The 16,750-nt window shown below is 45.9% G+C and overlaps 1 protein-coding gene across 1 annotated transcript in view; it reads right to left on the reverse strand.

Moving 5' to 3' along the window:
- pde9aa (phosphodiesterase 9aa) overlaps nt 1–16,750 on the reverse strand; it is a 36,446-nt gene that overhangs the window by 18,099 nt on the left and 1,597 nt on the right. The window contains exons 2-6 of the mRNA XM_055148934.1: nt 11,413–11,483; nt 10,008–10,085; nt 9,646–9,689; nt 7,519–7,573; nt 6,477–6,547 (exon numbers count right to left, since the gene is read on the reverse strand). Of these exons, the coding sequence (XP_055004909.1) occupies nt 6,477–6,547; nt 7,519–7,573; nt 9,646–9,689; nt 10,008–10,085; nt 11,413–11,483 (319 nt within the window). The remainder of the gene's footprint in view (nt 1–6,476; nt 6,548–7,518; nt 7,574–9,645; nt 9,690–10,007; nt 10,086–11,412; nt 11,484–16,750) is intronic.

The raw sequence follows: 16,750 nt of genomic DNA on the forward strand, positions 1-16,750 counted from the left end.
AGAAAAGAGTTTCGAGTTTAGTTTAGGCGTCACCAAACTTTTTACTCTGGGGCCACTTTTTGGCTCCTGACTGTGACGGGGCCGAGGTCGGGGTCGAGGTCGATGAAGGAATAGATGCCGTTGAGCTGTCAGTCTTTCACTCGCTGAATCTTATTTTCTCTGGTTCGCCCTCTTAAACTCGCACACTCTCTGAGGCAGGTTTAGTAGTGACGACGCAGATGATTTTCTTTGAAAACCTCCACACTTTGTTTACATCAAACAAACTGCACAAACACTGAAAACTCCACCCACTCTGTCAACATGTCCGACTGTAACACGAGACACTGTGTTGTCCTTAACTGCACTAGAAAACTCTGCACTGCAGTACTCTGTACTACAATATAAATATAAATACTTCATATAAATATCATTTTTTAATCAACAAAATAAAAAATTACAAGATGAAGACATTAAAATTTGCCAAAAAAGTATTCAAAAAAATAAATAAAATAGGCCTTGACACTTTTGAGGATTGTCTCATGAGGCCAGTTCATGTGGGGGGTGGACGGGGTGGGGGGGGGGCAGAGGGGCTGGGTGCCGGTCAAAGGAGTGTTTAGGACCGGAGTCGGCCCGCGGGCCTTAGTTTGATGTCCCCTGGTATAGGCCTTTAACGTGATGGTTGCCAGGCAACAGTTACAGAATTCCCTCTGTGTTTGTCACGTCTCTGTCCTTGTCCAAACAGAGAAATAGTTTTCAGTGAAATAATTTTAACCTGTTTAAACATTTGTATCACACAAAACTGACTCTGAGCTGTAAGTCGTGTTCTAACGTTCACTCCTCAAAAACAGACTCTATATTATTAGTTTGTTTACCTCCAAAACGCTCAAAACACTCTGTTCCACCTCGTGATGTCACAAAGCGGTGATTTTCAAGTGAACATCTCCTTTCCCCTTTTACAGAAATTCCAGGACTGAAATGATCCAGATGATTCTAGTGACGGTGTGTGGAGTTTAAAAACACAGCGGAGCACTTCTTGTATCACCACATGACATCACAAGGTGGAACAGAGTGTGGAACCTGCAGGTTTGTGCATTAAACGTGTGAATGAAACAAAACACAAAAGTCCAGGTCTGTTTTGTTCGTTTAGATCAGATCAGAAAAACAACGTAAAATCGACTTTTTAATCGACACGACTGTGACTCCTGCAGATCCTGATCCGCGGTGATATTGTGTCAGAGTTCACGCGCAGTACTCGGGCCGCCGTGTGTGTGTGTGTGTGTATTGTGTGTACTTTTACTGGACAGATAGTCCTTTTCCTTTGTTCCTTATCGCCTCCGTCACTATCTGCTCCGTCAGCTTTCCTCTGGGCCAATCGCCGCCGCCGTCCGCCACATAAACAGCTCTGTGGCGTGTTTGCGGCGTGAGCTTTGTGCCCGCGCCTCCCCCCCCCCCCACGCCCCCCGCCCCCCCCGCAGCAGCATGACCCTCAGCCCCTCAGCCCCTCAGCCCCTCAGCCTCTCCTCCTCCTCACCCGTCCTCCTCTTCCTCCTCGCGGCTCAAAGGGACGGTCGGAGTTGGCGAGAGTTTGCGGAAAAACTCTCCCCTGTGACCTACAGAGATTGAACTGATAACACCTGAAACTATCGTCTCGCTTTTCGCTCGTCTCCGTCTCGTCTCGAACGTGGGTTTGGAAATGTGTCGCTCTGGTCTGAATGTCCAGAACCTGAGTCAGCGCTAGTGCAGCGTCTGCAGCTCAGGGAGGAAAGTCTAGAGGTTTTGGTTTTCACATGAGACAGAAATCTGGAGGAAATGTCCATTTCTACAGAGAAATCTGCAGGTGGGGACAGGTGGGTGGAGGGGACAGGTGGGTGGGGACAGGTGGGTGGGGACAGGTGGGGACAGGTGGGGGGGACAGGCAGGGTGGTGGGACAGGTGGGGTGGGGACAGATGGGTGGGGACAGGTGGGTGGGGACAGGTGAGTGGGGACAGGTGGATGGGGACAGGTGGGTGGGGACAGGTGGATGGGGACAGGAGGGTGTGGACAGGTGGGTGGGGACAGGTGGGGGGGACAGGTGGGGGACAGGTGGGTGGGGACAGGTGGGTGGGGACAGGAGGGTGGGGACAGGAGGGTGGGGACAGGTGGGTGAGAACAGGTAGGTGGGAACAGGTGACCCGGGACAGATGGGTGGGGGACAGTGGGTGGGGACAGGTGAGTGGGACAGGTGGATGGGGACAGATGGGTGGGGACAGGTGGGTGAGGACAGGTGGGCAGGGGGGACAGGTGGGTGGGGACAGGTGGGTGAGGACAGGTGGGCGGGGACAGGTGGGTGGGGACAAGTAGGCGGACACAAGTGGACAACAGACAAGGTGAGTGGGGACAGGTACATGGGGACAAGAGGGCGGAGACAGGAGGGGGAAGACAGGAGGGCGGGGACAGGTGGGCAGGGAGGGACAGGTGGGCGGGGACAGGTGGGGCAGGTGCTCTGGGGTCCTTTTCCCAAGCAAAATAAACTTAAACATGTTTTTTAAAAAGTCTAAACAAATTTGCTTGTTGATTTTGGGGACGTGTCTGAGTCTGAGGTCCAGGGGGACGAGCTGAGGGACCAGAGACAAACGTAAAACTCATGTCCTGTCGGGTTTGATCTGGTGTTTTAGCTGAAGTGGGACACAACAGTGGGACATGAGTCGACCGGTTTCCACGGGAACTGTCCCACCCCGACTTCACACCAGGAGCTGCAGGAGTGTAAATTTAAAAGTTTCAGTTCACACCAGAGCGTCAGAAATGCTCCTGCCGCGTCAGCATTCTTGTTGTTTTCAGACGTCGCATTTTGTACTTGCTTCTTGTTCATGTGTTTGTGCCCGAGTCCTGCACCCGCCCGTTAACCCGAGATTATATCAAAGTTAAACCCGTTAACATTCCACCTGTTTCCCGCTCGTGTCCGTGATGAATCACACACAGATTCAAATCATTCTGACTGAAGCGTCCACCAGAAAATGAAGTGAAAAGTTACGACTTCAAAAAACAATCAGAACGAACACGAATTCACAGACGCGACTCGACTGACAAAACTTCACAGGATTTAGCAGAAGAAACACGGCACGGACTGAACCAGGACTGAACCAGGACTAAACCAGGACTAAACCAGGACTAACCAGGACTAAACCAGGACTAAACCAGGACTAAACCAGGACTGAACCAGGACTAAACCAGGACTGAACCAGGACTAAACCAGGACTAAACCAGGACTAAACCAGGACTGGAACCAGGACTGAACCAGGACTGAACCAGGACTAAAACTACCAGGACTGAACCAGGAAACTAAACCAGGACTAAACCAGGACTGAACCAGGACTGAACCAGGACTAAACCAGGACTAAACCGAAACCAGGACTGAACCAGGACTGAACCAGGACTAAACCAGGACTGAAACCAGGACTAACCAGGACTGAAACCAGGACTAAACCAGGACTGAACCAGGACTAAACCAGGACTAAACGAACCAGGACTGAACCAGGACTGAAACCAGGACTGAAACCAGGACTAAACCAGGACTAAACCAGGACTAAACCAGGACTGAACCAGGACTGAACCAGGACTAACCAGGACTGAACCAGGACTAAACCAGGACTGAACCAGGACTAAACCAGGACTGACTGAACCAGGACTGAACCAGGACTAACCAGGACTAACCAGGACTAAACCAGGACTAAACCAGGACTAAACTAAACCAGGTCTAAACTGGGACTAAACCAGGTCTAAACTGGGACTAAACCAGGTCTAAACTGGGACTAAACCAGGACTAAACCAAGATCACACTTTGCGGACACCCTGCTCCACGGACTCGAGGTTCTCTCTCTCTTAAATCCAAGATTAGTCCTGGTTTAGTCCTGGTTTAGTCCTGGTTTAGTCCTGGTTTAGTCCTGGTTTAGTCCTGGTTTAGACCTAGTTTAGACCTGGTTTTAGTCCTGGTTTAGTCCTGGTTTAGTCCTAGTTTAGTCCTGGTTTTAGTCCTGATTTAGTCCTGGTTTAGTCCTGGTTTACCTGTTTAGAGTCCTGGTTTAGTCCTGGTTTAGTCCCTGGTTTAGTCCTGGTTTTAGTCCTTGGTTTAGTCCTGGTTTAGACCTAGTTTAGACCTAGTTTAGTCCTGGTTTAGTCCTGGTTTAGTCCTGGTTTAGTCCTGGTTTAGTCCTGGTTTAGTCCTGGTTTAGTCCTGGTTTTAGTCCTGGTTTAGTCCTGGTTTAGTCCTGGTTTAGTTTTAGTCCTGGTTTAGTCCTGACCTTTAGTTTTAGTCCTGGTTTAGTCCTGGTTTAGTCCTGGTTTAGTCCTGGTTTAGTCCTGGTTTTAGTCCTGGTTTTTAGTCCTGGTTTAGTCCTGGTTTAGAGTCCTGGTTTAGTCCTGTTTAGTCCTGGTTTAGTCCTGAGTTTTAGTCCTACCTGGTTTTAGTTTAGTCCTGGTTTAGTCCTGGTTTAGACCTGGTTTAGTCCTGGTTTAGTCCTGGTTTAGTCCTGGTTGGTTTTAGTCCTGGTTTAGTCCTGGTTTAGTCCTGGTTTAGTCCTGGTTTTAGTTTTAGTCCTGGTTTTAGTCCTGGTTTAGTCCTGGTTTAGTCCTGGTTTAGTCCTGGTTTAGTCCTGGTTTAGTCCTGGTTTAGACCTGGTTTAGTCCTGGTTTAGTCCTGGTTTTAGTCCTGGTTTAGGTTTAGTCCTGGTTTAGTCCTGGTTTAGTCCTGGTTTAGTCCTGTTTAGTCCTGGTTTAGTCCTGGTTTAGTCCTGGTTTAGTCCTGGTTTAGTCCTGGTTTTAGTCCTGGTTTAGTTTTAGTCCTGGTTTAGTCCTGGTTTAGTCCTGGTTTAGTCCTGGTTTAGTCCTGGTTTTAGTCCTGGTTTAGTCCTGGTTTTAGTCCTGGTTTAGTCCTGGTTTAGTCCTGGTTTTAGTCCTGGTTTTAGTCCTGGTTTTAGTCCTGGTTTAGTCCTGGTTTAGTCCTGGTTTTAGTCCTGGTTTAGACCTAGTTTTTAGACCTGGTTTAGTTTTAGTCCTGGTTTTAGTCCTGGTTTAGTCCTAGTTTAGTCCTGGTTTTAGTCCTGGTTTAGTCCTGGTTTAGTCCTGGGTCCTGGTTTAGTCCTGGTTTTAGTCCTGGTTTAGTCCTGGTTTAGTCCTGGTTTAGTCCTGGTTTAGTCCTGGTTTTAGTCCTGGTTTTAGACCTGGTTTAGTCCTGTTTAGTCCTGGTTTAGTCCTGGTTTAGACCTGGTTTTAGTCCTGAGTTTAGTCCTGGTTTAGTCCTGGTTTTAGTCCTGGTTTAGTCCTGGTTTAGTCCTGGTTTAGTCCTGGTTTATCCTGGTTCCTGGTTTAGACCTGGTTTAGTCCTGGTTTAGTCCTGGTTTAGTCCTGGTTTAGTCCTGGTTTAGTCCTGGTTAGCCTGGTTTAATGAGTGGAATTACAAAAAAAAAAAAAAAAAAAAAAAAAAAAAAAAAAAAGGATTTAGCACAAAATGTGAAAACAGTTAAATCCCTCTGTGTAATCCATTTATTTCAACAAAGTAACTGTAATCCAATTACCACTCACTGAAACAGTAACTGTAACTGAATACAGTTACTCATCGTTTGTACTCTGATTACATCACTCCGGTACATGTAATCTGTTACTCCACAACACTGACTGGGGGTCACGAACTCAGACTCAGACTCACGTTCAGACTCAGACTCAGACTCACGTTCAGTCAGACTCAGTCAGACTCAGACTCAGACTCAGACTCAGACTTCAGACTCAGACTCACGGTCAGACTCAGACTCAGACTCACGTTCAGACTCAGACTCAGACTCAGACTCAGACTCAGACTCAGACTCAGACTCACGTTCAGACTCAGACTCACGTTCAGACTCAGACTCAGACTCACGTTCAGACTCAGACTCACGTTCAGACTCAGACTCAGACTCAGACTCAGACTCAGACTCAGACTCAGACTCAGACTCACGTTCAGACTCAGACTCACGTTCAGACTCAGACTCAGACTCAGATCAGACTCAGACTCAGACTCAGACTCAACGACTCAGACTCACGTTCAGACTCAGACTCAGACTCAGACTCAGTCAGACTCACGACTCAGACGTTCAGACTCAGACTCACGACTCACTCAGTCACGTCAGACTCAGACTCAGACTCACGTTCAGACTCAGACTCAGACTCACGTTCAGACTCAGACTCACGTTCAGACTCACTCTCACGACTTTCAGACTCAGAGACTCACGTCACGAGACTCAGACTCACGACTCACGTTTCAGACTCAGAGAAATACGTCAGACTCAATACGATCACGATATCAACTCCACAGAGGAAATCTATTACATAATCTGTTCTGTGATAAAGGGAGGGGCTTAATTGGCTTAATACAGCTTTGTGCAGGGGCAGGTGCAGGTGCAGGTGCAGGTGCAGGTGCAGGGGCAGGTGCAGGGGCAGGTGCAGGGGCAGGTGCAAGGGCAGGTGCAGGTGTGAGCAGAGGACTTACACTCCACGCGTTTCTCCAGCATGGCCAGACGATTGGTCACTTCTGTCTTCAACTCGTTGATCTTAAAAGCTCTAAAAAAAAAAAGACAAGATCAGAACTAAACCAGGACTAAACCAGGTCTAAACCAGGACTAAACTGGGACTAAACCAAGACTAAACCAAGACTAAACCAAGGATTAAACCAGGACTAAACCAGGTCTAAACCAGGACTAAACCAGGTCTAAACCAAGACTAAACCAAGACTAAACCAAGACTAAACCAAGACTAAACCGGGACTAAACCGGGACTAAACAGGACTAAACCAGGACTTAAACCAGGACTAAACCAGGTCTAAACCAAGGATCTAAACCAAGACTAAACCAAGACTAAACAAGACTAAACCGGGACTAAACCGGACTAAGGACAAACCAGGACTAAACCAGGTCTAAACCAAGACTAAACCAAGACTAAACCAAGACTAAACCGGGACTAAACCGGGACTAAACCAGGACTAAACCAGGACTAAACCAGGTCTAAACCAAGACTAAACCAGGTCTAAACCAAGACTAAACCAAGACTAAACCAAGACTAAACCGGGACTAAACCGGGACTAAACCAGGACTAAACCAGGACTAAACCAAGACTAAACCAGGACTAAACCAGGACTAAACCAAGATTAAAACCAGGACTAAACCAGGTCTAAACCAGGACTAAACCAGGACTACACCAAAACTAAACCAGGTCTAAACCAAGACTAAACCAGTATTAAACCAGGATTAAACCAGGATTAAACCAAGTCTAAACTGGGACTAAACCAGGATTAAACCAGGACTAAACCAAGTCTAAACTGGGACTAAACCAGGATTAAACCAGGACTAAACCAGGATTAAACCAAGTCTAAACTGGGACTAAACCAGGACTAAACCAGGGTTAAGATAAAAAACAAAAAGCAATAAAAAAACTGCAAAATCAGGATTTCTTCTCTTAAACATCTTGGACCAAACACCTGAACTAAAACCAGAACCAGTCTGGACTAAACCCGGGTCAGGACTCGAGTCTCTTACCTGGAGAACTGCTCGGCCACCTGAGTCAGCACATTCTGGAAGAGCTCCTCCTTATCTGCAACAGACCAGAACTAAACCAGGACCGAACCAAGTCTGGACCGGGTCTGGAGCAGGTTTGGACCAAGCCTGAGATAAGTCTAAACCTGAACCGGACCGAGATGAATCCAGCGCCGTCTAAACCAGGACTAAACCAGGACTAAACTAGGACTAAACGAGGACTAGTCTTGGTCTGAACCTGGACTGAACCTGGTCTAGAACGGGTCCAAAACACTGACCCTCTGCGGAGAGAAAAACCAGGTCAGGACTCGGACTGCGGCTCCAGGAAAACAAGCCGGAGTCCAGAACACACCGAGCTCATGTGAACCAATCAGAGCGCGGGAACAGGCTGACAGGTTTACAGCCGACGCCTGATTGGCCGAGAGCCGGGCAAAGTTCAGCGCCGCGGCCAATAAAATGACGACATGAGCGGAGCGACGGGAACAACACTGAGACGGCGTCCGCTTCAGAGAGACTCTGTCCAGCGGGCTGAAGGTCGACGGTTCGAATCCCGGACTCGACTTAAAACAAAAACTAAGAATTTGTGTGTCGTTTGTTTGTTTGTTTGTTTGTTTGTTTTTCAAAATAAAAACAAAAATAAGAAAATGAAAAAAAAAAAAAGATGATTTTCTTCATTATTTGTCTCCAAAACCAAAATATAAAAACAGATAACGGACTAAACCAGGACTGAACCTGGACTAAACCGGGACTGAACCTGGACTAAACCGGGACTGAACCAGGACTAAACCGGGACTGAACCTGGACTAAACCAGGACTGAACAGGGACTAAAACCGGATTAAAACAGGACTAAACCAGGACTGAACCTGGACTAAACCTGGACTAAACCAGGACTAAAACAGGACCAAAACAGGACCAAAACAGGACTAAAAGAGGACTAAACTGGGACTAAACCAGGACTAAAACAGGACCAAAACAGGACCAAAACAGGACTAAAACAGGACTAAACCACGACTAAACCAGGACTAAAACAGGACTAAACCTGGACTAAACCTGGACTAAAACAAGACCAAAACAGGACTAAACCAGGATTAAACAAGGACTGAACCATGACTAAAAAAGGTCTAAACCAGGTCTAAACTAGAACTGAACCAGGCCTAAACCAGGACTAAACCAGGACTAAACAAGGACTGAGTATCAGGACGGGTCCGGAGGTGCACTTGCGTAGACTGACAGGTGATCAGGACTGAGACCGGGACCAGACTGGGACTGAGACCAGGACTGAGACCAGGAGTGAGACCAGGACTGAGACCAGGACTGAAACCGGTTTAGTCCTGGTTTAGTCCTGGTTCAGTCTGTATGCGGCGCAAGTCCGGCATCGCAGTTTAAGTCACGGAAACGGGAAACGGGCTCCGCGTACAATCTGTGCATCATTCATTCGTTTTTCAAAATAAAACCAAAAACAACAAAACAAAAAAAAACAAAAAAAAAAGTCTTCATTATTTGGATTATAAATGGATAACAATTTTATTTTATTTTTTTTTCAGTTTTCGATTTTGTGTTTAAATGACAAATGGAATGGAATGGTTTCCTGTTTATTATGAATTGGCTAAATTTACAAGTTGTTAAGTCGTGTTCTGATGTTGTTTCCTCCTCAAAAACAGAGCTGGACTTGTGTTTAGTTTCAGTCACATGTTTGAGTAACTCTGCATTATTAATCTGTCCACATCTCAAAAACTCAAAACGCTCTGTTCCACCTTGTGATGTCATGAAGTTGTAGTTTTCAAGTGAACAGCTCCTTTTACCTTTAGTTCAGTTGAGATCGACAACTCCAGAGGCTGAAATGATCCAGATGATTCTAGTGAAGGTGTGTGGAGTTTAAAAACACAGTGGAGCACTTCATATATCACCACATGATGACATCACAAGGTGGAACAGAGTGTTTTCAGTTTGAGAGAGGAACTAAATCTAAATCTGCAGAGTTTGTGAGTTAAACTTGTGTGAATGAAACAAAAACACAACTCCGGGTTAAAGCAGAAACATCTCCGTGGAGACGAGCAGAAAAGTGACACGGTGCCCCTGTCAGCTTCATTAATCCGCGCGACAGGAGCGGTTGTGAGGCAGGGACTCACCTGCCAGCTGTCCTCCGCCCAGAGGGACCACTTTGTACGCCGACCTGTCACAAAACACACGCCGTTAAACCCGACGCACACAAACCCGACACACACACATCACACGCAGACCACAGAATGGGTTTAAAGCTGCACTGTGGAACTTTTCGGTTGGGGGTCCATCACCTGCTCGTTTCTACGGATACGTCGCTGCTCTGTCGGGAATGTTCCGCAGTGTGACTTTAAACAGCTCGACTTTGCATTTATTCAGTTACAGGATTAAATCATTGGACGGAGCCTCCACCAGAAAAGTTACGCGGTGCAGCTTTAATCGTTAAGTAAGAGTCACATGCGAAACACGCGCGGGTGGTGTTTTTCCGCACCTCTCCGTGTTGTGGGGCATGGTGGGGTCGATGGAGACCATGGCCCCGGTGGAGTCCAGCAGGGACAGGTTGGTGTTCCTGAAAAAAAAACACACGGACCAATCAAATTAAAGAACAAGAGCGGGCGGGGTCAGGAGAGAGAGGGGTGGAGTCTGAGGGAGGAGGGTGGAGTCTGAGAGAGGGGGGTGGAGTCTGAGAGAGGGGGGTGGAGTCAGAGAGAGGAAGGTGGAGCAGTGGTGTAGTTGGTGTAGTGGGTGTGGTGTAGGTGTACATGGTGTAGTGGGTGTAGGTGTAGGTGGTGTAGGTGGTGTAATGGGTGTAGTGGGTGTAGCAGGTGTGGTGGGTGTAGGTGGTGTAGATGGTGTAAGTGTAGGTGGTGCAGTGGGTGCAGCTGGTGTAGTGAGTGTAGTCGGTGTAGGTGGTGCAGTGGGTGTGGCTTAGGTGTAGGTGGTGTAGGTGGTGTAGTGGTTGTAAGTGTAGGTGGTTGTGGTGTAGGTGGTGTAGGTCTAGCGGGTGTGGTTGTGTAGTGGGTCTGGTGTAGTTGGTGTAGTGGCTGTGATGTAGGTGGTGTAGGTGGTGTAGTGGGTGTAGCAGGTGTGGTGTAGTGGGTGTAGGTGGTGTAGTGGGTGTAGGTGGTGCAGTGGGTGTAGCAGGTGTGGTGTGGTGGGTGTAGGTGGTGTAGACGGTGTAAGTGTAGGTGGTGTAGTGGGTCTGGTGTAGGTGGTGCAGTGGGTGTAGGTGGTGCAGTGGGTGGGGCATAGGTGGTGTACATGGTTGCGATGTAGGTGTAGTTGGTGTAGGTGGTGTGTAAATGTAGTAGGGTTAGGTGGTGTAGGTGTAGGTGGTGTAGTGCGTGAGGTGTAGGTGTAGGTGTTGCAGGTGGTTGTGGTTTAGGTGGTGCAGTGTAGTGAGTGTAGGTGGTGTAGTGTGTGGTGTAGGTGGTGTAATGGGTGTAGTGGGTGTAGGTGGTGCAGTGTGTGTATGTGGTTGTGGTTGTGGTGTAGGTGGTGTAGTGAGTGTAGTCGGTGTAAGTGGTGTAGTGGGTGTAGGGGGTGCGGTGGGTGTGGCTTAGGTATAGGTGGTGTAGGTGGTGCAGTGGGTGTAGAAGGTGTGGTGGGTGTGGTTGTGATGTAGATGTAGGTGGTGCAGTGGGTGTGGTGTAGGTGGCTGTTTTGTAGGTGGTGTAGTGAGTGTACGTGGTGTAGGTGTAGGTGGTGTAGGTCTAGCGGGTGTGGTTGTGTAGTGGGTCTGGTGTAGTTGGTGTAGTGGCTGTGATGTAGGTGGTGTAGTTGGTGTAGCTGGTGTAGTTGGTGTAGGTTTTGTAGGTGGTGTAGTTGGTGTAGGTGGTGTAGTTGGTGTAGGTGGTGTAGATGGTGCAGGTGGTGCAGTGGGTGGTGGTTCTTACCTGGGCAGTCCCAGAGCCGTACAGAACAGTTCTCTGATGTCACAGGGGCTGCAGTATCTGCTGAACACCACCTGCAACAGAAGCACCATCAGGTCCTCCTCCACCCTCCAACACAACCTCCACCCTCAGATCCTCCACAAACACAACCTCCACCCTCAGATCCTCCACCCTACACAACACACCTCCACCCTCAGATCAGATCCTCCACAAACACAACCTCCACCCTCAAGATCCTCCACAAACACAACCTCCACCCTCAGATCCTCCACAACTTCAACACACCAACCTCCACCCTCAGATCCTCCACAAACACCTCCAAGATCCTCCTCAATCACCACAAATCACCACCTCACCCTCAGATCCCTCCACAAACACAACCTCCACCCTCAGATCCTCCACAAAACACCAATCCTCCACAGATCCTCCAAAACACCACCTCCACCCTCAGATCCTCCACAAACACAACCTCCACCCTCAGATCCTCCACAAACACAACCTCCACCCTCAGATCCTCCACAAACACAACCTCCACCCTCAGATCCTCCACAAACACACCAGGACCACAACCAGGACCAGGACCAGGGACCAGGACCAGGGACCAGGGACCAGGGACCAGGACTGAGACCAGGACTGAGACCAGGAGCAGACTGGGACAAGATCAGAACTGAGACCAGAAGTAGGCTGGGACCAGACTGGGACTGAGACTGGGACCAGATTGGGATCGAGACCAGGACCAAGACTGGGACCAGAACAGGACTGAGACGGTTTTAGTCCTGGTTCAGTCCAGTATCACAATTTAAGTCACGTAGACAGAAAACAAATCATTATCTGTTTTTTCATTTTGGTTTTGGAGACAAATTAAGAAGAAAATTGTTTTTTTTTTTTTTTTTTTTTTTTATTTTTTGTTTTATTTTGAAAAACAAATGAACGAATGGCACACGGATTCAGACGGGGACACAGATTTAATGTTTGTAGAATTTAAAATAACAAACACGTCTCTAAGAACAGGTCGACAGGAGCAGGTCACAGGTCAGAGGTCAGAGTGAGACTTAAACTCAGTCACATGACCTGAAGTGTGACATTTTACACTGGAACATGTGACAGTGACACACAGAGCCTCAGGAGCAGCACGATACACGATAAACACAAACAACAACACGATAAACACAAACAACAACACGATAAACACAAACAACAACACGATAAACACAAACAACAACACGATAAACACAAACAACAACACTAAACACAAAACACCAACACGATAAACACAAACAACAACACGATAAACACAAACAACAACACGATAAACACAAACAACAACAACAACATAAACACAAACAACAACACGATAAACACAAACAACAACACGATAAACACAACAACACGATAAACACAACAACAACACGATAAACACAAACAACAACACGATAAACACAAACAACAACACGATAAACACAAACAACAACACGATAAACACAAACAAACAACACAAACGATAAACACAATAAACACAACAACAACACGATAAACACAAACAACAACACATAAACACAAACAACAACACATAAACACAAACAACAACACGATAAACACAAACAACAACACGATAAACACAAACAACACGATAAACACAAACAAAACACGAAAACACACAGATAAAGATAAACACACAAACAAACAAAACAAACAAACAACACGATAAACACAAACAACAACACGATAAACACAAACAACAACACGATAAACACAAACAACAACACGATAAACACAAAACAACAACACGATAAACACAACAACAACACGATAAACACAAACAACAAAACCATAAACACAAACAACAAACACAAACAACAACACGATAAACACAAACAACAACACGATAAACACAAACAACAAACACAAAGAACAACACGATAAACACAAACAACAACACGATAAACACAAACAACAACACGATAAACACAAACAACACACGATAAACACAAACAACACGATAAACACAAACAACAACACGATAAACACAAACAACAACACGATAAACACAAACAACAACACGATAAACACAAACAACAACACGATAAACACAAACAACACGATAAACACAAACAACAACAATAAACACAAACAACAACACGATAAACACAAACAGCAACACAACGACAAACACAGTGTTCCAGAGCTCAGGCGCAGAACAGTTTTAATCTGTGTGTCGTTCGTTCATTCGTTTTTCAAAATAAAACCAAAAATAAGAAAATGAAAATACAACTATTTTCTTCATTATTTGTCTCCGAAACCAAAAAAAAAAAAAAAAAAAAAAAACAGATAATGATTCGGTTTTTTCTGTTTTCGATTTTGTGTTTAAATGAAAAATGGAAAAAACGGATAATGACAGTTTCAGGTTTCCGTGACTTAAAATGCGACGCCGAACTGAACCAGGACTGAACCAGATCTAAACCAGGACTAAACCAGATCTGAACCAGATCTAAACCAGGACTAAACCAGATCTGAACCAGGACTAAACCAGATCTGAACCAGATCTAAACCAGGACTAAACCAGATCTGAACCAGATCTAAACCAGGACTAAACCAGATCTGAACCAGATCTAAACCAGGACTAAACCAGATCTGAACCAGATCTGAACCAGGACTAAACCAGATCTGAACCAGATCTAAACCAGGACTAAACCAGATCTGAACCAGATCTAAACCAGGACTAAACCAGATCTGAACCAGATCTAAACCAGGACTGAACCAGATCTAAACCAGGACTGAACCAGATCTAAACCAGGACTGAACCAGGACTGAACCAGATCTGAACCAGGACTAAACCAGATCTGAACCAAGACTAAACCAGGACTGAACCAGGTCTAAACCAGGACTGAACCAGGTCTAAACCAGGACTGAACCAGAACCAAACCAGGACTAAACCAGATCTAAACCAGGACTGAACCAAGACTGAACTAGGACTAAACCAGGACTAAACCTGGACTAAACCTGGACTAAACCTGGACTAAACCTGGACTAAACCAGGACTAAACCAGGACTAACAGTGGCCACACCGGCTCGTCAAAGCCTGATCCCGTCAGATCTCAGAAGCTCAGGGTCTGGACCTGGTCTGGATTTGGATGAGACTCTGTGAAAATCAGTTTCCACAGGAGGCACCAGTCACAAAAACTGTTGTTGTGTCCTTAGGCAAGACACTTCACCCACATTGCCTCATATGAAGGTGGTGAGTGATGGTGGCGGTCAGAGGGGCCAATGGTGCAGATTGGCAGCCGCAGTTCTGTCAGTCTGCCCCAAGGCAGCTGTGGCTACAGTAATAGTTTACACCATTGAGAACAAAGTGACTGAAGAATGAAGTGTAAAACATGTTTCTGACAAATGTCTGTGAAAATGGTCTATAAATCAAAAATTACTTACTACTAGGACTAAACCAGGACTAAACCAGGACTAAACCAGGACTAAACCAGGACTAAACCAGGACTAAACCAGGTCTAAACCAGGACTAAACCAGGACTAAACCAGGTCTAAACCAGGACTAAACCAGGAACTAAACCAGGACTAAACCAGGTCTAAACCAGGAACTAAACCAGAAACCAGGACTAAACCAGATCTAAACCAGGTCTAAACCAGGACTAAACCAGGACTAAACCAGGTCTAAACCAGGACTAAACCAGGACTAAACCAGAGGAGCATAAATTTCGTGTGTTTAACCAAAATCCTTCAGACTTGTGGATTTATTCTCAGATTTTAAACTGACGATGCACAAACCCTGATGCTTTTTTCACAGTTTTATTTACACAAACGTCTCAGTCCAGGTGTGTCCGGGTTTTAATTTGATAAATCTGTTCACTCTGCCTTAATAAAAAGATCATTAACTCAACTTAACCACAGATCGATGCGCTGCCCAAGGAAAAAACCAAAAAAAAACCACACACATAAAACTGTAAAGAGAGAGAGAGAGAGAGCTGCACCGTGACCAGAACTAAACCAGGACTAAACCAGAACTAAACCAGAATCTAAACCAGGACTAAACCAGGACTAAACCAGGACTAAACAAACCAAACCAGGACTAAACCAGAACCAAACCAGGACTAAACCAGACTAAACCAGGACCCAGGACTAAACCAGATCTAAACCAGGACTAAACCAGAACCAAACCAAGACTAAACCAGGACTAAACCAGGCTAAACCAGGACTAAACCAGAACTAAACCAGAATAAACCAGGACTAAACCAGGAACTAAACCAGGACTAAACCAGGACTAAACCAGGACTAAACCAGACTAAACCAGAACTAAACAGACTAAACAGAAAAAGACTAAACCAGGACTAAACCAGGACTAAACCAGATAAACAGGAAACCAGGACTAAACCAGATCTAAACCAGACTAAACCAGACTAAACCAGGACTAAACCAGTAAACCAGGACTAAACCAGGACTAAACCAGGACTAAAAACCCAGGATCTAAACCAGGACTAAACCAGGACTAACCAGGACTAAACCAGGACTAAACCAGATCTAACCCAGGACTAAACCAGGACTAAACCAGAACTAAACCAAAACCAGGACTAAACCAGACTAAACCAGGACTAAACCAGACTAAACCAGATAAACTAACCAGGACTAAACAGGACTAAACAGAACTAAACCACTAAACCAGGACTAAACCAGATCTAAACCAGGACTAAACCAGATCTAAACCAGATCTAAACCAGGACTAAACCAGGACTAAACCAGATCTAAACCAGGACTAAACCAGGACTAAACCAGATCTAAACCAGGACTAAACCAGACTAAACAGGACTAAACCAGGTCTAAACCAGGACTAAACAGACTAAACCAGAACTAAACCAGGACTAAACCAGGACTAAACCAGATCTAAACCAGGACTAAACAGGACTAAACCAGGACTAAACCAGATCTAAACCAGGACTAAACCAGGTCTAAACCAGGATCTAAACCAGGACTAAAACCAGATCTAAACCAGGACTAAACCAGGTACTAAACCAGGAAAACTAACCCAGGACTAAACCAGGATAAAACCAGATCTAAACCAGGACTAAACCAGGACTAAACCAGATCTAAACCAGGACTAAACCAGACTAAACCAGGACTAAACCAGAACTAAACCAGGACTAAAACAGAAACCAGATCTAAACCAGGACTAAACCAGGACTAAACCAGATCTAAACCAGGACTAAACAGGACTAAACCAGGACTAAACCAGAACTAAACGGACTAAACCAGATCTAAACCAGGACTAAACCAGATCTAAACCAGGACTAAACCAGGACTAAACCAGATCTAAACCAGGATAAACTAAACCAGGCCT

This window comes from Boleophthalmus pectinirostris, unplaced genomic scaffold (genome assembly GCF_026225935.1).
Source record: "Boleophthalmus pectinirostris isolate CB_2022bp ecotype Guang Dong unplaced genomic scaffold, ASM2622593v1 HiC_scaffold_1, whole genome shotgun sequence".
NCBI classification, from domain to species: domain Eukaryota; kingdom Metazoa; phylum Chordata; class Actinopteri; order Gobiiformes; family Gobiidae; genus Boleophthalmus; species Boleophthalmus pectinirostris.